The sequence below is a fragment of the Dendropsophus ebraccatus genome, chromosome 11 (genome assembly GCF_027789765.1).
Source record: "Dendropsophus ebraccatus isolate aDenEbr1 chromosome 11, aDenEbr1.pat, whole genome shotgun sequence".
NCBI classification, from domain to species: domain Eukaryota; kingdom Metazoa; phylum Chordata; class Amphibia; order Anura; family Hylidae; genus Dendropsophus; species Dendropsophus ebraccatus.
Window position 1 is genome coordinate 18435793 of NC_091464.1, and position 21531 is coordinate 18457323.

Consider the following 21531-nt stretch of genomic DNA (forward strand, 5'->3'; position numbering starts at 1 on the left):
CGTACGATCTAGCGATCACCTGGGCAGCTCCCTCGCTCGCTGCTGCGCAATAGCGGCGGCAGCGAGTGAGGAGCAAACCAGCGCTGACAACACTTGTTTGCTCCTCAAGTCGCTCTGTGTAATGGGGGGCTTTAAACTGAGGGATTTTTTCAGCCAAATGTCTGCCACAATATTAACACTAGAATGAGGTCAAAACAAGCTTTCCACTCTGCAAGTGCAAACAATAGAATCAAATAAGTAAATCTGTCCCACTGTATATAAGTGAGGACAAACTGTTTTAGAGATGTCAGTGCCCTTGAAATCTGAGAAATTGTTGCATCAGTCAGTCCTTTGTTCTGGGGATTGAGGGGGTCTGGGTGTCCATTTTTGAATAATAGAGGACTTTGATGAGTAGAATACTAAAATATTCATCAGCGTACAATTAAAGTAACATTTCAGGTATAAATCCCCCAATTACCAAGACATGAGACGGCTGTGACACCTGCTGATTACGCCAATAAGTGACACTAGGAAACCGCTATTGTTGGCTTGTCCATGATGCAGTTATGCCACAGTTGTCTGAAAAGACCGATGCAGCTGATTTTCTGCAGCAGATTTCATTTAAATAACTGAACACAGCATCAAATCTTCTGCAGATCCTGTAGGTGTGAACGCACCCTAAGGGTGCCTTCACACATACCGTATCGCTGCGTATTTAACGTTGCGTTTTTATCGCTGCGTTTTTTGTGCAAATTTTTAAATGCGAGTTTTGATTTTCACATGATTTTCATGTCAAAATCAAAACTCACATGTAAAAAACGTAGCGTTAAATACGCAGCGATACGGTACGTGTGAAGCTACCCTAAGGGTGCGTTCACACCTACATGATGCGCAGCAGATCCGCAGCAGATTTGATGCTGTGTTGTTATTTAAATAAAATCTGCTGCTGATCTGCAGCAGAAAATCAGCTGTGGATCCGGTAAGTGTGAACGTACAGTTAGGGTGCGTTCACACGTACAGGATCTGCAGCAGATTTGATGGCGCAGATTTAAAGTTGCAGATTCAATGCAAAGTAACTCTGTGCCATCAAATCTGCTGCAGATCCAGTACGTGTGAAGGCACCCTTAGGGTGCCTTCATACGTACCGTATCGCTGCGTATTTAACGCTGCGTATTTGGTGCGATTTTTACATGCAAGTTTTGATTTTACATGATTTCCCCCCCCCCCCCGACTTCTTATCTGTGCATTATCAGGCAAACACGTCTTCATTACAGAGAAGCCAGTGAAGACGGGTTCTGCTCTCTCCATTGTAAGCCTATGGAGGGGGGAGGGGCTGAGGGAGATGAGGGAGCAGGAAGAGGTGGCATGAAGGTCAGCTGTTTGTAGACTCTCTGGGCACCTAAATGCAGGATTCAGGTGTCAGAAAGGTCAGTGTTTATCTATGAACTTACTGAGAGAAGATTGCAGGGTGTTGTGCTTTGCAGAAATCCTCCGTGCTCAGTCACTCCTAACAGCCCCTCCCCTCTCCATAGCCACATAATGGAGACAGAAATCCTGCTTCATCTGATGTGAGGGGGGAGGCTGGGAGATTGCTTTTTCACTACAGAAGGAAACTCTTTTAGTACATAAAACCTATTACAGAGTTTCTTAAAATCGCTTGTACTGTTGATATTTAATGTTTTCAAAAAAATGGCCCTGAAATGACGGGTACGCTTTAAGGTCATGTTAAACACTGCTATAGACACCCTTGGGACCACCCTGAAAATGAATCAAACAATGCTGAATTTTCAAATAAATGGAGTCTTCCTGTGGTCACCAATGGATTTTCTCTTTGTGTTTTGCAGGTCTCTGACAGTATTGTTCCAAAAACACGAAGCAGAAACTGTTTTCATGCTCAGGATAGCAAGTAAGTATCATACACCACCAAGTATAGGTTATACAGTAAAGTCTCATTTATCAACCGAAAATACCATTCCTTTAATTGGGTTTTTAATATAATGAAAAGGTTTTTGTTTTTCTAATTTTCACACTGAGTACAAGAGTTGCCCCAATTGGTAGACATTGCCTGTTCTGTGTATCTTTTTAGGTGTACTGTGTGTGGGTAGATGGTATTTGTGCGGTGATACACCTTGTTGTGCTAATCCATTGGAACAAAAACTTACATGTACCAGGCTGACTGTGCCTTTGAAGGGCTAATCCACCCTTTGAAAAAATTAAAGGTCTAAATATTAAAAATTAACATGAAACCTTTAGTCTCCAATCCTGTGGCCACCCTGTGCAGAAGACCTGTTGGACACTGTCTCTGTTTACTAGTGACCAGCTTGTGATTGCTGTAGCCCATCCCAACTTAGCAATGGTTGCCATGATGCCAGTAGTACCATGGGCTCACACAGCCATTATACCATAGAGGAAGGAGGTGCATGCTGTCTTAGAGGTAATAACGATAAACAACCTTGTGAAAATCTTTGAAGAAAGTATCTATATTAACAATAAAATGTGTCCTACATGGACCTGATCTAAAAGACCGCTCTGCAAGGAAGAAGCTACTGCCATAAAAAGCCAGGTTAGGTTTCGCAATTGCACATGAGGCCTAGATCTTACTTTTTAGAGAAATGTGCTGTGGTCTGATAAAACATATATTAAAAGGGTTATCCAGCACTACAAAAATCGGAGCAGACAAAAAGTCACTCTATTAATGGTCACTGTAGGTGCTTGCTATAAAGCATATCACTAAATGTTACAAATAGCTCAGACAAAATGGCCGCCCCCACAATGTACAAAAAATGTAAAAAAAAGAGTCAGCAAAAAAAAAAAAAAAAAAAGATAAGAGGAACAAATATGTTGCGGTATCTGCTCTGATCAATAAAAAGGAAAAGCTAGCTGATACATTCCCGACTGACTATTTTACCACGCTTTTGGGAATTTGGGAAGACAACCTTTCTGTCCTGGAGTCCTAAAGCTTAGAGCATGTAAGGTAGTATGTGGATAGAGGCAAGTATTGTTTCCCTGAAGACACAGTAATGACTTGTTTTCCACCATTTGTAAGAAAATGTAGTGTAGGAGTGCAAAGGCATGAAAACAATGCTGTAGATGTTAGCAGTGACCGATTGTTCTCACAAACTTATCACAGTGTAACCGTTCTGTAGGGAAGCAGAAGGACCATGCTCAAGTGGAATCATGGTCCCCCCCCCCCCCAAATCAATAGCACACACAGCAGGGATAAGGAACAGATTACAGAGACACACAGAGGCTTCACTACTACGTCCAATGTTTGTCACCCCAGTCTTATTACTTATTACAGTTGCATAATCTCTGCCTAGCTGATTGTTCTAAGGGGGATGCAGGGGTGCTATAGACAAAAAGGGTAGCAGGGTCCCCTCTGCTGTGTAAGCGGTGTATGGGAGCCATCCTGGCAACTAGTACCCACCGACACTGGAGTTAAAGAGATACACTGGAGGGAAAAATGCTTCTATAACTGGTGTTAAAGTTATACAGATTGGTAAATGACTTCTATCTATCATAAATCCTTTAAGTACTAGAAGGCTTTAGATTTTTTTTTTTTTTTTTAAATAAAAGTAGTACTGAACCCTTAAAGGAGAAGTCCGGCCAAAATTAATTTTTGATATGTTGTTACTTATGAAAAGTTATACAAATTTCTAATGTACATTAATTATGGGAAATGCACATATACTGCTATTTCCCTTAATTTAGTAGATCAGGAAGTGTTAGAATTCTCTCTGAAGAAGTGACGTCACGACCCAGGGTGTAATTCCTATGGAGTGTCCAGCAGGGGGCGCTCTCTATATAGAAGTCTATGGGACTTTATTGTTTCAATGGGTTTCTATGTAATGTAATGTAATGTTATGTACAGTGTGCTTTATTGAATGAATACATCTATGGAATACTTTGGGGAGCAAGTGTCCTTGCTCCCCAAAGTATTGCATAAATGTATTAATTCAATACATTCGGATATCACAGTAAGCCCGCCGATCCGCCGCATTTCCGCCTAATTTCCGCCGATCCGCCGCATTTCCGCCACACGCAGATCCGCCGCATTCCTGCCGATCCGGACCATATACATTGAACTACAGCTCCCATCATCTGCTTATAGTATGAACAGGTGATGGGAGCTGTAGTTGGGTAATGGATATGACATGCCGCCGGGCGCAGGGGGGAGCCGCTCAGTACACAGGAGCGCTCCCCCCTCCTCCTCCTCCTTCCGGGATAACTTCCGCCTATACCAATGCTGACTCCCTGCCTGGCCGCCGCTCTCCGCTCACATATACCGGCTCCCGGCATCAGCGCGGACACCAGGATGCATCGGGAGCCGGTATGTATGGGGGGAGAGTGGAGAGCGGCGGCCAGGCAGGGACTCAGCATTGGTATAGGCGGAAGTTATCCCGGAAGGAGGAGGAGGAGGGGGGAGCGCTCCTGTGTACTGAGCGGCTCCCCCCTGCGCCCGGCGGCATGTCATATCCATTACCCAACTACAGCTCCCATCACCTGTTCATACTAGAAGCAGATGATGGGAGCTGTAGTTCAATGTATATGGTCCGGATCGGCGGGAATGCAGCGGATCGGCGTGCGGCGGATCGGCGGATCTGCGGGCTTACTGTGATATCCGAATGTATTGAATTAATACATTTATGCAATACTTTGGGGAGCAGGGACACTTGCTCCCCAAAGTATTCCATAGATGTATTCATTCAATAAAGCACACTGTACATAACATTGCATTACATTAGATAGAAACCCATAGAAACAATAAAGTCCCATAGACTTCTATATAGAGAGCGCCCCCTGCTGGACACTCCATAGGAATTACACCCTGGGTCGTGACGTCACTTCTTCAGAGAGAATTCTAACACTTCCTGATCTACTAAATTAAGGGAAATAGCCCTATATGTGCATTTCCCATAATTAATGTACATTAGAAATTTGTATAACTTTTCATAAGTAACAACATATCAAAAATTAATTTTGGCCGGACTTCTCCTTTAAGGTTTGGAGCCGCACTTTACATTGTCTGCACAGTCAAATCTAGTGCGCACAGGTATATATTATGCGTCAGAATAAACAAACCACCTGCAATCAAAGAGATACCAGAAAAAATGTGCCTAAAACTTAGCTTATTCTGGCTGTTTAAGAAACACCCATAAATAGTGTCCCCACACCAAAACGATTTACATTGGATAAAATCATACACATCCCGAATGTATTGATTCTTGGCAAAATAGTGTAAGAGTAGTGATTACACCCCAATGCCCTAGAATAAGTATCCGTGTAGATATGTATGGAGATTACCGTTACATATCTACACAGACACTTGGTGACAAAGCATTTAAAAAAAAAAGTACATGTTGAAATTACAATTACCCTTATGTTAAGCTGCCGCAATAGATGGTGAGAGGAGTGATGGTCCACACTGTTCTATCTGTAGGATGGTTATGATAACACTATTGGTTGGGGTCCCAGTGGTTGGACTCCCACTGATCTGCTTGTTAGCCCCTATCCTTAGGATAACTGACTTAGCTGGGAATATGCCTTTAGGGTGCCTTTACACACAACGTATCCTCAGCGGATACTTGCCCATGCATTTCATGCATTGTCATCCCACTGTATGTTAAACTCAGCGCCGTTAACCTCCGCGGCCCCGGCGCATACATTACCTGCTCCTGGTTGCTTTGGGGTCTCCCGGCGGCCAGCCAATCAGTGCATTGCCCCGCCACAGGAGCGCAAAGCAGGTAATGTATGCTTCGCGGCCACGGGGGTTAATGATGCTGAGTTTAACGTACAGCAGGATGACAATCCCGCTGCGAATATTTCAGCCTATTGAAATGCATGGGATAGTGTCTGCGAATTCGCAAAAAAACATTGGCTGTGGGAACCCTGTGTGTGAAGGCGACCTTAAGTATAGACACCAATGGAATGGTTAGGCAGTTTCATCACAAGTGAAGCAGGAATCCTCCGGCATGATGGGTAGAAAGAAACAGACAGAATAAACATAGGAGCAAAGATGTTTATTGCCAGCAATGTCATTCTCCTTATTTGTCAGAGAAGAAGGAGGGGGGGCGCCCAAGTATCTCAGAAGTTACAAGGAGACAGATTGCCATAAAAAGGCATAATGCTGCTGAGCAGGGACATGGAGGAATTACTTGGAACAACAGTGCTCCGAACTTGGCAGAGAGGAGCCGTGTCCTCTGAGAAATCCCTAAAAGCCATATATAATATATATATTCAGAGTGGGTTTTCTTTACGTGCCCATTATTTATCTTAGCTCTCGTTGTCTTAATATGATGATAAATCACATTCCCAGTAGCCGGTGCTGCCTTGAAACCGTACACTCCAATATATTTTTATTCATGATATTGTCATCACGTGCTTTGCTATTTAGCTTCCTATCTGTCCCGTTTTTATATCTTCCCAGTTTTCACCTGGGCCAATGAAATCATCAGGCCAGACAGATCACTACCATTCCAGAATAGCAGACAACACTTAGTCCATAAAAATTATAATTTAGTAATATGAACTGTGTCTGGATTTGGACTTGGGTTTAATCCTTCTTTTTTTTTTAACTTTTAATTTTTTTGTTTGTTTAACCTTACAGTTGGCATCAGTATTTGACAAACCAAAAACCATAATGCGCGAGTACAAGCTCGTGGTCCTTGGTTCAGGAGGAGTTGGGAAATCTGCACTGGTAAGTCCAAACTAGATGTAAAGTTATACAGGATACAGGCCCCTACATATGTAAGAAAAGTCAGTGCTTAGGCTTTATGTAGCCTTCCTGGCTGCCCCCTTAGGAAAGATAACTGAGGATAGAAGGATCAGGCAAGTTGGGTTTCACTTACCTGATCTTTTTAGTTCTCAGAGATAAGCTGACTCATGTGTATAGATACGTTAACACTTTTTAATCCTGAAATTTAAAGAAAACATGAATTCTAGGAATTGTTCGGCGAAGACCCTTTTTTTTTTTTTTTTTTTTTTTTTTTTTTTTTTTTTTTTTTTTTGGGAATGCCCACAGAGGGGGGTGAGTGAAAAAAATAAGATTTACTGTGCGGCCGCTTCCGGGTTCTGAGATGCAGCGTCACACGCCAGGGACCGGTGCAGTGCAGGTGGCAGACTGAGAGGTAAACCAATGGGGTTTTTTGGTTTTTGTTTTCCACCCACCCTTTCCCCCGGCAATCCTAAAGAGGGGTCCTAGCAGACAACCCGTTTAAAGGGAATCTGTCAGCACCTGGACTGGACCCAATGTACTTACTGACAGTGTAGTATAAGTGTGTGTCCCTTTGTGTGCATGTTTCCTGCTTAGAAAGGCTCTGTGCAGTAGATTTTTAACAAACACACTAACCAAGTGTCAACGAGGAGTAGTGGCATGGCCTGTGCCTCACTTCTTCCTGCTTCCCATATTTGTGCATATTTACCTATTAAGTCTGCCTGTTGCCGTCATGTAGTTGCACACACGTGCCGTTGCTGACAAGCGCTGCACGCCAACTTGCCAGTTAGTGTCTGCGACTACTATTCCCTTTAGGGGCGTACTTCTGGTTACGCCGTACACTAATGCGGCGTAGAGCGGAGCATGCACATTGAGGGCCTGAAGCCAACGGAACATTCAACGTACGCGCGCTGCTCTTCTGCACTACGGCGCATGCACAAATGGTGTTACCAGGAGCGCGCCTCGAGGGAATCGTCGGCACAGGCAACAGGGTGTGCATGCAACTACATGACGGCAGTGGGGTGGGGGAGGCAGGCTAATAGGTAAATATGCATGGATGCGGTGAGGTGTGCCGAAGTGCGGCACAGGCCATGCCACTACTCCTCTTGGACACTTGGTTAGAGTGTGTTTGTTAAAAATCTACGTAACTGAGGCTTTCTAAGCAGGGACCGTACACACAAGGGGACACACACCTATCCTACACTGTCATCACCTTGGGTCCTGTCTGGGTGCTGGCAGATTCTCTTTAAAGGGGTTATCCAGCGTGGGGGCACTTTTTGGGGGGGACTGGGGAGGAGGTGGCTGAAATAAAAAACGTCCACTTAACTTGCCGGTTCCAGCGGCGGGTCCTGCATCACGGCACTCCGGTGCCCGGTTCCCGGCCGCTTCCTGGTGTCTGACGCCGCCCGAGACACCACGTCTTAGGGCCCCTCAGCCACTCAGTAAAGGAGGCGGGATCCGTTTGAAGTCCGCTCGGATCCCGCCACGTTCACTGAGTGGCTGAGCGGCCCCGAGACGTAGGCATGGCCACTATGTGAGCTCGGCTAGTGACCAATAAAACAGGGTAACAGTTGTCTAGGTAATAAGGAAAGGTCTTCTCCCCTTTTTGTACAGTGAGCTGTGAATACGTAATCTGCCTGAAGTTTCCTAGGTCCACACGGCTGTTTTTACAGTAACAGCCCCATTATTTATTATGCTCTTAGTAAACACTCTGGTAAAGTAAAAGTAGGTACAGCTCAGCTACGTGAGGGGGAACATCAGTTCTGCGCTTTACCACAAGAGTGAACACATGAGGCCTCTGAGAACCATTATCGTCTTTTCTGCTTTTGTTTGGATAAGTTCATCAAACATTATGCGAGATCAAAGGTTATTCCCATAGAGCTTTCAGTTTGGTGCAACCTGTACAGATGGGCGGCTATGCTTCTGCTTGCTGCTCATGTGTAGGTGTGAGTCCTTACAGCTGAGTGTTATACTGCTTATACACTTTGCTGCCCGGCTGATCATTGATTATATGGTTTCTCTATCTACATCACCTGTGTTCCCTGTGCAATTCCCTTTGACTGTAATTTTAATGTCTATAAAATTATCTTGAAGGGAAGACTTTTAGGCCATCTGTGTCAAAGGCAAAACCACTTTTTTTCTGGTTTGCAAATTATATATTAGTATTTGTGTAGCTCAAAACCAGAAAAAATAATAAAAAAAGATTCCAAATGGCAGCAAATACGATTGAAAGGTTAAGACCACGGGCCGTATTACACAGCCCCATGAGCAGGGTAAGCAAGTACCGATCTTCTAGATGGGCACTTGCTGACAGAGCCTATTACATGGCTCAATGATTGAGGCCAGGGCAACACGGACAGTGTTTGTGATGTCTGTGCAGCCCTTGCATTGAAGGGGTACTCAAGGTTATATAGAAAATAAGATTATGCTTGCTTCTCTGGTGTGTATCCACCCTGCCTGTGTCAACATTTCCGAACTTGTCTCTGGCTGAGCGGGCCGTCACTGCAGAGGCTGGTTTGGAAGTGTTGGCCGGAGACCCAGAGACACCACAGGAGGACGTTACACCCCCCACAAGAGGTTTTCCACCTTAAGGGTAGCTTCACATGTACTGGATCCGCAGTGGATTTCACGCTGCAAGTTTGCAGTTGCAATTTTCATTTTGCTGCCAGTATGTGACCCGGCCCCTTTAACCCCCCGCAGCCTGGAGTATATATTACCTGCTTGGCGCCGTGCACTGATTGGCTAATGGGGACCGAGGGGAGCTGGGAGCCTCACACACAGCTCCGGGCCGGGGGCTGCGGGGGGTTAAAGGGGCCAGGTCACATACTGGCAGCGGTATGAAAATTCCGCTGCGGGTATGTAACCCATAGGTCTCCAAACTACCAGGATCCGCCGTGTGAAATCCACTGCGGATCCGGTACATGTGAAGCTACCCTTAAAGTGTCACTGTCGTTTGGGAAATCTTTTGATATGTCAAACTTCTGACCTATAAAGTGACACTTTAAAATAACTCATCAGACAAGTAAGAGATTGTTGGGGTCTCCTGCCCCCAAGCATTCTCCAGATCGGCCCCCAGCTCCTTTGTTTAAAGGGGTTATCCAGCGCTACAAAAACATGGCCACTTTTGCCCCACTCTTGTCTCCAGTTCAGGTGTGGTTTGCAATACAGCTCTATTTACTTCAGTGGAACTGAGTTACAAACTCCACCCAATCTGGAGACAAGAGGGGGGAAAAGTGGCCATGTTTTTGTAGCGCTGGATAACCCCTTAAAATACACCTGTGGGTACGGCAGATCCTGATCCATTGCTCTCTTCATTCTCTATGAAGCCGCTGTGGATAGTGTGTGCACCTAGCCGGAGATTGTTGCTGCTTCCCTGACAGATTGCTTATTTATTAAAAAGAAAACTCTTTAGGTGCAGGTACAAAACCTCCTCTTCCAGAATGTGGCTCTGGGCGATCAGCTGATCACTCTACAGTGAAAGCTGCATCCAGCCAGGCATTTGTAGAGAAGACATAGGGCTTGTGTATTAGACCAGTGATTTTCAACCAGTGTGCCGCGACACATGGTCGGGTGTGCCGCGGGGAAAGTTCCCCAAACTAAGGTGCCCCTGTGTTTTGTTCCCCGGCAATGTGCAGCGATCAGTAGCGGATTATAAAATGGGCGGTTGCGTGGTGCGCTGCGGCGGACCGTGATGCACGCATCCAATCAACGTGTGCGCTACGGCCCGCTGCAGCGCACCTCCGCATCTCCGCTGATTGGAGGAGCACGTCCGGGCCCTACGGGCGGCCAGTAGGTGAGGCGGACAGCAGCGGCGACCATCTCGGAGGAGGTGAGGAGGAAGGGGGGAGAGAAGCGTGGTGGGGAGAAGAACAGGCCCAGGTTTCACACTGAGTATAAATACATTTAGAATTTATATTAAAGGAGAAGTCCGGCCAAAATTAATTTTTGATATGTTGTTACTTATGAAAAGTTATACAATTTTCTAATGTACATTAATTATGGGAAATGCACATATAGGGCTATTTCCCTTAATTTAGTAGATCAGGAAGTGTTAGAATTCTCACAGATCCAGTGACGTCACGAGGAAAGGTGTAATTCCTATGGAGTGTCCAGCAGGGGGCGCTCTCTATATAGAAGTCTATGGGGTGTTATTGTTTCTATGGATTTCTAATGTAATTGTAGTGTGCAGTGCTTTATTGAATGAATACATCTATAGAATACTTTGGGGAGCAAGTGTCCCTGCTCCCCAAAGTATTGCATAAATGTATACATTCAATACATTAGGATATCACAGTAAGCCCGCCGATCCGCCGCACTCCCGCCGATCCGCCGCATATACACTGAACTACAGCTCCCATCATCTGCTTATAGTATGAGCAGGTGATGGGAGCTGTAGCTGGGTAATGGATATCACTTGCCTGCGATGCCACTGTTTATGCCGCCGGGCACAGGGGGGAGCCACTCGGTACACAGGAGCGCTCCCCTCTCCTCCTCCTCTTCCCGGGAACCTTCTCCCTATACCACTGCTGACTCCCCGCCTGGCCGCCGCTCTCCGCTCTCATATACCGGCTCCTGATGCATCAGTGCGGACACCAGGAAGCATCGGGAGCCGGTATATGAGAGCGGCGGCCAGGCGGGAGTCAGCAGTGGTATAGGGGGAAGGTTACCGAAAGGAGGAGGAGGAGGGGGGAGCGCTCCTGTGTACTGAATGGCTCCCCCTGCGCCCGCGGCATAAGCAGTGGCATCGCAGGCAAGTCATATCCATTACCCAGCTACAGCTCCCATCTATGCTCTACTATAAGCAGATGATGGGAGCTGTAGTTCAGTGTATATGCGGCGGATCGTCGGGAATGCGGCAGATCGGCAGGCTTACTGTGATTAATCCTAATGTATTGAATGAATACATTTATGCAATATTTTGGGGAGCAGGGACACTTGCTCCCCAAAGTATTCCATAGATGTATTCATTCAATAAAGCACTGCACACTACACTACATTACATAGAAATCCATAGAAACAATAGTCCCATAGACTTCTATATAGAGAGCGCCCCCTGCTGAACACTCCATAGGAATTACACCTTTCGTCGTGACGTCACTGGATCTGTGAGAATTCTAACACTTTCTGATCTACTAAATTAAGGGAAATAGCCCTATATGTGCATTTCCCATAATTAATGTAGAAAATTAGAAATTTGTATAACTTTTCATAAGTAACAACATATCAAAAATTAATTTTGACCGGACTTCTCCTTTAACTATATGTATAACATGTACTGTTTTAGTGTAGTTTTGTGCCATTTTGGTTGGTGGTGTGCCCCGGGATTTTTTAAGTATAAAAAGTGTGCCGCGGCTCAAAAAAGGTTGAAAATCACTGTATTAGACGACCCCTGTTAACAATCTGTAATGTCCTGTAAATGTCCTTCAGCCTTAATGTGTCCCTGTTATAACTTTCTAAATCAGCAGGGAATGTGATATAAATAAGGTGTGCAATGCTTTATAACAAAACTATACTTATCTGACATCCAGGTCCAGTCTCCTGAAGCTTTTTAGACTTGTGCTGGTTGGAAAAAAGTCTAAACATATCAAGTCCCGGCCAGTACAAAGTCACGTCTCAATGTGTCCGTCAGTCACATGACCGCCTTCTCTCTGAGCGCTCAGATGGCCTGGGATACACACGACTTCCTGTGTTTAACCCTTTGAGGACCAGGCCCAAAATGACCCAGTGGACCGCGAAAATTTTGATCTTAGTGTTTTTCGTTTTTCCCTCCTCCCCTTCTAAGAGCTCTAGCACTCTCAGTTTTCTATCTACAAGCCATGTAATGGGATGTTTGTTACAGGAATAGTTGTACTTTGTAATGGTGTCTTTCATTCTCCCATAACATGTATGACGGAATCCCAAATATATTATTTATGAAGATATAAATAGGTGAAATCGTAGAAAAAGAATGCAATATGGTAACGTTTGGGGGGTTCCTGTGTCTACGTAATGCACTATATGGTAACAGCGACAAGATACTATTATTCTATAGGTCAGCCCGAACACAACCATATGCAGGTTACACAGATTCTCTGTTATATTTGTTTTTTTTATCAAATCCTTTTTTTGGCAATTAATTATAAATAAAATGGGCCTATTGTGACACTTATAACAGTTTTATTTTTTCACCTACGGGGCTGTATGGGGCGTCATTTTTTCCGCCATGATATCTAGTTTTTATTAATACCATATTTGTGAAGATCGGACGTTTTGATCACTTTTTATTGATTTTTTAAAATATATAATGTAACATAAAATCGGTAATCCGCGCACTTTTTCCCCTATTTTCGTGTACACCGTTCGCAATGACGCTTGTTATATTTTAATAGATCGGACAATTACGCACGCTACGGTATATTATATGTTTATCTATTTATTTATTTTTATATGTTTTATTTATATAATAGCATAGGGGGGTTATTTCAACTTTTATTGGGGGAGGGGTTTTGGGGTAGTGTAATAGTGTTTTGAACTTTTTTTTTTACACATTTGAAGTCCCTTTGGGGGACATGTACATTCACTACTTGGATTTCTACACTGATGATTGCTATGCCATAGGCATAGCATTGATCAGTGTTATCGGCGCTCTGCTCATTTAGCCTGCCTGTGCAGGCTCAGTGTAGCAGATCGCCGATCGGACCGCACGGAGGCAGGTGAGAGACCTCCAGCAGTCCGTTTCAACGATCGGGACCCCAGCAGTCACACTGCAGGGGTCCCGATCGGTAAGTGACAGGGGTCTCCCCCTGTCACTTACACTTAATCGCGGTGTTTAAGGGGTTAATGACACACGGCAGCGCGATCGCTGCAGCGTGTCATTACCGGTGAGGTCCCGGCTGCTCACTGCAGCCGGCCCCCACCTCCTATGAAGCGCGCTCCGCTCCGGAGCGCGCTTCATAGCGGGAGAAACACCCAGGACGTAGAGTTACATCATGGGTCGTCTGGGGACAGACTTCCATGACGTAACCCTACGTCCAGGGTCGTCTAGGGGTTAATGGGGGGGGGGGGGGGTCTAAACTGAGGAAGTGTTGCGTTTTCCATGATGACTAAAACAAAATAATGAATGTAAATTGTGAACTTGCTTTATATCACATTTACTGTTGATTTAGGTTTTGAAAGTTATAACAGTGACACTTTAACATAACAATGAGAGGTATAAAGAGGTTTATATTGTAATGCCTGTACCCAGTATGCTGATTTATTGTTTACCCATGGTTTTTTTTTGTTTTTTTTGTCTTTTTGTAGACAGTGCAGTTTGTTCAAGGAATTTTTGTTGAAAAATATGACCCCACTATAGAAGATTCCTATAGAAAGGTAAGTGTCCTTTTGAATATCTTACGGCTTCAATAAGATATTTCTGAACATGCAGGTAATTGTTATGTTCAGGCTTATACTGATGCGTACGGTTACTATACACACTAAACACCCCAAAACTCCTTCACTCACTAGCACAGCTCTTGGGGGGGGTGTTATGTATACACCTTACTGCATAGTAACAAAAAACACATTAATTTTCTTTTTTTTTCCCCCCCTTAGCAAGTGGAAGTAGAAGGACAACAATGTATGCTTGAAATTCTCGATACAGCTGGAACTGTAAGTGACATAACAATTATAGTGCTATGCTATACGATGTGTCTGTTTTCTATGTATGTCAGTTCCGTTTAGTATATGTTCTTTACACGTGAATGGGATTTGGAAAGATATCCAGCAGTTTAGGAATGATAGCGACTGTAACACTTACATAACATAACTCAAATAAGAAATCATACAGGATGGTACAAATGTGCAAAGTAATGTGCTCTAACTTTTTTTTTTTTCTTCCTTTTTTGTAGGAACAGTTCACAGCTATGAGAGATTTGTATATGAAGAATGGTCAGGGATTTGCACTAGTATATTCTATCACAGCACAGTCCACGTTTAATGACTTGCAAGACCTGAGGGAGCAGATCCTGCGAGTTAAAGACACAGAAGATGTAAGTCTGTTTTGTGGACTTAACCCCTTAACGACATCGGGCGTAAACTTTCGCCCTCGCGCCCTGGTACTTGGCGCATCAGGGCGTAAATTTACGCCCGATGTTTCCCCGATCGCTGCGTGTTCGCACACAGCGATCGGGAAAGATGGCCTGCTATAAATCATAGCAGGCCATCTTAGCTTCTCGGCACGGGGGGTGGTTAACACCCCCCGTGCTTACGATCGCTGCTATAGGCTGATCAATTCAGATCAGCCAATAGCGGCGATCGGAACCTTTCCGGGTCATCGGTGACCCGATGACCTGGAAAAAAATGGCGGTCGGTGCTGTCCGAGGACGGCACCGACCGCCATTACTGTAAAAAGTAATGGTGGTCACCGTGCCACCGGCCCGATCGCCGTGAACGGCCGGCCGGCGGCACGGCGATCAGAGTCCCACAAAATAATAAATACCTGCCCTGGACCCCTCAGCTAGGTAGCCGAGGGGTCCAGAGCAGGTATTTGTACATTACTCACCTGTCCCGGGGTCCTGATCGGCGTCTTCCGGGTTCGCGGCGTCCTCCATCTTTCCGGCGCGTCTTCGGATCTTTCCGGCGGTCCCCGTCGTCTTCTCTCGGCTATTTTCGGCTCCAGCCTCGTCATTTTCCGGATTTTGCGCTCTGCTGCCCTCTAGCGGCTGATATGTGTAATACACGTATCAGCCACTATAGGGATGTTCAGAATGTAGAAAAAGTTTGTTTTTTTTTTCAAATTTTTTATTTTTCTATTTTCCGCACCCTATCGCCGCTGAGTGTTGATCAGCATCGCACGAAAGTGCGCTGCTAATCAGCAACTCCTCCTTTTTGGCGTAGGGTGGTTTTTTTCTATATTCTACTGCCACGGTCTGCTGATAAGTGCCGCACATAAGTGCGGCATTTATCAGCAACTCCTTTGTTGGCGTAGGTTTTTTTTTTACACTTACTGTAAAAAAAACACGTAAAAAACACTACATTACACCACACTACATTGAATAAAGTTTGACACTACACCACTACATACCCCATATACTAGTCCCCATATAAAGATGGCCCCCAGGGTGTTTTCGGCGTCAGAGGGATACGTTATTGCCTCCGACACCGAAACAGCCAGTGAGGATGAATGGGGGGGATCCTTCTTTCCTCCATTCATCCTCATCATCCAGTGACGTGTCTGGGGGTAGCGCAGCGTACGCTGCCCCCCAGACACGTCTTTTCCGCCAGTACCGTCCCAATAAGAGATCACGGTATGGAGTGAAATTCTCCAAACTCTGTGAGCGTACCTCAGGGTACACTTACAGATTTAGGGTACGTGCACACTGCGGAGTGGCAAAGGATAACCCTTCGTGCATTCCGCAGCTGGCACCCACCGGCGGACTGATGCGGGCGCATGTCTCTACCCGTGTCATAGACTCCATTCTATGCACGGGCGGATTCCGTCGTCCATCCAAAGAATGAATACTTTGGACGGAGAGCGGAATCCGCCCGTGCATAGAATGGAATGTAGGAAGGGACACCCGAATCCAGCCCCCAGATGCCCCCTCCCCCCCCATCCTCGGAACAAGTGGGAAGATCGTCCGGGAACTGATCTTCCCACTGCTGGATAAAGGTCACCACCTGTACGGGGATAACTTTTATACCAGCGCCCCCTCTTCTGGTCCCTCGCTGCCCGAGCTACTGTAGCTTGCGGCACGATCCAAAAATATCAGAAGCAGTAATAGAGCCCTAATATTTAGCAGCCATGGAGCGGACCCAGCGCTTCTGGATATGTGGGATCCCGTATCGCACCAGGACAACATTTTCGAGGTGATGTCCCCCACACAGGAGAACGGGAGACCCCAGAAGAAGTGCAGAGTGTGGAGTAACAGGGGGATCAGGAAGGACGCCATTTTCCAGTGTGACACCTGTCCTGATCACCCCGGCCTCTGCATACTGGATCGCCTCAAGGCGCACCACACGTCACTGGAGTTCTACATTATCGAAATTCTGTCCCTTATTCCTATTTCAGGGGTCACGTTGATCCGGGGATTATTCTGATCGCCATTATGGAGTCGGGAAGGAATTTTTTCTGTGATGAGGCTACTGTCGTCTGCCTCACGAGGGTTTTTTGCCTTCCTCTGGATCAACACAGGTTGAGTTTGATGGACACCTGTCATTTCCAACCTTATAAACTAATAATTGGCCTAAGACCCCCAAATAAATTAGAATGGTCCCTTTTCCCCAGCTAAATAGGTATGGCCGCCATTCCCATTAGAGGATGCCATGATGCAATTACAAAGCCTCTGTGCGGCCAGGACAGTAGAAACCCCCCACAAGTGACCCCATTCTGGAAACTACACCCCATAAGGAATCTAACAAGGGGGGCAGCGGGGATATGGCCCCCTGCAGACGGCCACATTTGGGACGTGAAAATGAAAAAAATGGTATTTTTTATTTTCTCGGCATATGTTCTACGTAAGTGACTGTCACCAGTGGGGTCCATATCCTCACTGCACCCCTTGTTAGATTCCTTATGGGGTGTAGTTTCCAGAATGGGGTCACTTGTGGGGGGTTTCTACTGACCTGGCAGCACAGGAGCTTTGTAATTGCGACATGGCCTCCATCCTCCATTCCAGCCTCTAAATGGCGCTCTGTCCCTTTGGTGGCTTGCCCTGTGCCCATATGGCACATTATGCCCACATGTGGGGTATTTTCGTACTCAGGGGACACTACCCTACACGTTTTGTGTTCATTTTCTTTTTTAACCCCTTGTGGAAATGGAAAAAATCAAGGCTAGACCAACATTTAGTGTAATTTTTGTAAAGTTTTTACTCTAAATCATTAATCTTGTCATGATTTTTTCATTTTCACAAGGGGCTAAAAGATAAAAAAAACCAATAAATGTGTAGAGCAATTTCCCCCGAGTCCGTAAATACCCCACATGTGGACATAAAGCACCATGCGGGTGCAGGGTAAGCCTCCAAAGGGAAGGAGCGCCATTTCGTTTTTGAAGGCTGGATTTGAATGGAATGGATTTCGAGGGGCCATGTTGCATTTAAAAGGTCTCTGTGTTGCCCAGACAGTTGAAACCCCCCACAAGTGACCCCATTATGGAAACTACACCCCTCAAGGAATGTAACAAGGGGTGTAGTGAGCATATGGACCCCACTGGTGACTGGCACAAATGTGGAACAATGTGGCGTGAAAATGAAATATTACATTTTTTACACTATAATGTTGGTTTAGCCTTGAATTTATCATTTTCACAAGGGGTTAAAAGAGAAAAAAACACACTATGTGTAGAGCAATTTCCCCCGAGTCCGTAAATACCCCACATGTGGACATAAAGCGCCATGTGGGCGCAGGGCAAGCCTCTCAATGGAAGGAGCGCCATTTGGATTTTGGAGGTTGGATTTGGCTAGAATGGATGATGAACGCCATGTCGCATTTACAGAGCCCTCGTGCTGCCAAAACACTGGAAACCCCCCACAAGTGACCCCATTCTGGAAACTGCACCCCTCAAGGAATCTAACAAGGGGTGCAGTGAGGATATGGACCCCTTGATGACGGGCACATTTGTGCCATGAAAGTGAAAAAATTAAATTTTTTACTTTTACGTCACATTGTTCCACATTTGTGCCCGTCACCAGTGGGGTCCATATGCTCACTGTGCCCCTTGTTAGATTCCTTGAGGGGTGAAGTTTCCAGAATGGGGTCCCTTGTGGGGGGTTTCCAGTGTCTTGGCAGCACGAGGGCTCTGTAAATGCGACATGGCCCTTGAAATCCTTTCCAGTGAAATTCAGCTTCCAAAAGCCAATTGGCGCTCCTTCCCTTTTGGAGGCTCGTCCTGCGCCCCCTTGGCACTTTATCGCCACATGTGGGGTATTTCCGTACTCGGGAGAAACTGCGCTACACATTTTGTGTCTTTTTTTTTCCTTTTATCCCTTTAAGAAAATGAAAAATTGAAGGCTAGAACAACATTTTAGTGTAAAAAATAAATTTTTCTTTTTTCACGCCATATTGTTCGGAAAATCTGTGAAGCACCTGTGGGGTCCAGATGCTCACCGCACCCCTTGTTACATTCCTTGAGGGGTGTAGTTTTCTAAATGGTGTCCCTTTAGGGGTGTTTTTTTAGGTTTTTGCACCCCAGAGCCTCTGCCAACCTGAAGTGGTACAGTCAGAAATGACCAAATATAACGGAGGCGTTGAAATTCACTAGGCGCTCTTTGTATCTGAGGCTTGTGGTTGCGTCAAATAGCGTAATAGGGTCACATATGGGGTATTTCTATAAACTGCAGAAACGGGACAATAATTATTGGGGTGCATTTCTCTGGTAATAGGTTTATAATTATGAAAAATATTGGATTACAATAAAATCTCTGCACAGAAAATTAAAATTTTCAAATTTCTTACACACTTAGCTTTTATTTCTGTGACTCCCCTAAAGGGTTAAAACACTTTCTGGATATGCTTTTGCAGAGTGTGGGGGGTGCAGTTTCTGAAATGGGGTGCTTTGTGGGGCTTTCTAACATACAGGCCCCTCAAATACACTTTAAACCTGAACAGGTCCCTAAAAATATCTGATTTTGAAATTTTACTGAAAATGTGAAAATTTGCTGCTAATGTTTTAAGCTTCCTATCGTCTAAAAAAAATGAAAGATCGTTTAATAAATGCCGCCAACATAAAGTAGACATGTTGCTAATGCTATTTAATATATAATTTATGTGGTATAACCACTTTCTGTATACGCAAAAAAGTTTCAAAGTTGGAAAAATGCAGTTTTTCAAATTTTTTCACATTATTTGGGTTTTTTTCATAAAGATTCGTTATGAGTATCGACTCCAATTTACCAGAAATGTAAAGTACAATATGTCACGAGAAAACAATCTCAGAATCAGCCGGATCGGTAAAAGCATCCCGAAGTTATTAATGAATAAAGTGACACAGGTCATATTCATAAAATTTGTCTCTGTCATTAAGGCCATTTCAAGCTCTGTCCTTAAGGGGTTAAAGTGTTGTTTTTTTTTTTTGTTTTTTTTTTTGTATTTGTAGAAATCAATAGTCCAGGCGATTTTAAGAAACTTTGTAATTGGGTTTATTAGCCGAAAAATGCATTTTTATCATGAAAAAGCAGTTTGAAGCTCTCTCCCCTGTCATGGTTGTCTATGGAGAGGGGAGGGGTGGAGGGAGATGAGGCACCAAAACAGGACAACAAAGTGTTAACTTACAGCTACATCACCGGGCTATCTCCTCTGAAGTCAGCTGACCTCTGAATACCGCTTTCATACAGATCCTACTGGCGACTTATTTCCCTCCTCCCCCCTCCCCTCTCCATAGGTTACACAGATTTCCTGATAATGAGCAGAGAGGAGGGAGGGTGGGGGGAGGGACCTGGGGAAAGTCTTTTTGAATGCAGATAATGGCATATTTGCCTAATAAACCCAATTACAAAGTTTCTTAAAATCATCTGTACTATTGATTTCTGCAAAAAATTTTTATAAAATGACTGACACTTTAATGAATTTGGAAACAATGTTTGCATTACACAGATTTAAAGTCCTCCGCGTGGACTCTGCGCCAAATCCTGCCTTCTATCAGTCATAATGTGCTATGTTTATTTGCTATGTTTCAGGTTCCAATGATACTGGTGGGCAATAAATGTGATTTGGAAGATGAACGGGTAGTTGGCAAAGAGCAGGGACAGAATCTAGCCAGACAGTGGAATAACTGTGCCTTTTTAGAATCTTCTGCAAAGTCTAAAATCAATGTAAATGAGGTGAGTAAGGCTTCTGAGACTGTGACCACGTATTGTGCTTCAGCTGTGTTACTCCCGGGAGTGGGATTATAGGGACACTGGGTATGTTGGGTTCTGACATGTCTAATAATTCCCATTGGAGATGAGGTGTCTGGCAGCAACTTATTCCCTTCATATTGAATTTAACAAGTTCTTGGAAGAGGGAAGCATTGATGTTTGTGTTGGTGTCAGAAGACTAGTATAGCCTGGCTTTATGGCCATGTGCATGCATTCCATTATGTTTAGCTAAACTCTGACTGTATTGGTCGTGATCATCGCATATGTTTCTAAATCCCGATAAAATGCTTAGGACTGAGAGTCGTCAAACAGTGTACACTGGCTGAAGTAACCAATCACAATTGCTGTGCGCCGTTCACACCAGTCTGTGTTCTGCACACTGATAAGTCTGATCTTGTGTCTATAGTAACCGCAATGTTACCTGGACATGTGGCTGGATCACACGGGAGGCTGTGGACTTTGATCATCTCCTATTTCCGCTATGAAATGGTGCTGCAGAATACAGAATATCTATACTGTGCTTACAGAGGACCGGCCACCACTGCTGACCTGTCTGTTACATACAACACCCATGAAATAACAATTTGTAAATGCCTAGTTTTATAGTGGTTATGCTTTTCCTCTGTACTTACTAGAAAATGACTCAATAGTCAACTGGGTGTTACCAGCTGGGGAGGTGTCCCTACACAGCCTGATACTATCCAATCAGAGGAGACTAGGGACACCCCCCCAGCTAGTAGTATAGTAAGAGGACGAGCACACCACACAGCTGTAAGAATTGTTTTAGGCTGGGTTCACACAACGTATATTTCAGTCAGTATTGTGGTCCTCATATTGCAACCAAAACCAGGAGTGGATTAAAAACACAGAAAGGATCTATTCACACAATGGTGAAATTGAGTGGATGGCCGCCATTTAATGGCAAATATTTGCTGTTATTTTAAAACAACTACTTTTATATGGCGGCCATCCACTCAATTTCACCATTGTGTGAACAGATCCTTTCTGTGTGTTTAATCCACTCCTGGT

The 21531-nt window shown here is 44.7% G+C and overlaps 1 protein-coding gene across 2 annotated transcripts in view; it reads left to right on the forward strand.

Annotated features, from left to right (window-relative positions):
• The window catches only part of RAP1A (RAP1A, member of RAS oncogene family), a 50849-nt gene that overhangs the window by 24887 nt on the left and 4431 nt on the right, over positions 1–21531 (forward strand). For both annotated transcript variants that reach the window (XM_069946288.1, XM_069946289.1), the window contains exons 2-7: positions 1824–1885; positions 6587–6676; positions 13973–14041; positions 14264–14320; positions 14560–14700; positions 20323–20466. In XM_069946288.1, the coding sequence (XP_069802389.1) occupies positions 6620–6676; positions 13973–14041; positions 14264–14320; positions 14560–14700; positions 20323–20466 (468 nt within the window). In that variant the 5' untranslated portion in view covers positions 1824–1885; positions 6587–6619. The remainder of the gene's footprint in view (positions 1–1823; positions 1886–6586; positions 6677–13972; positions 14042–14263; positions 14321–14559; positions 14701–20322; positions 20467–21531) is intronic.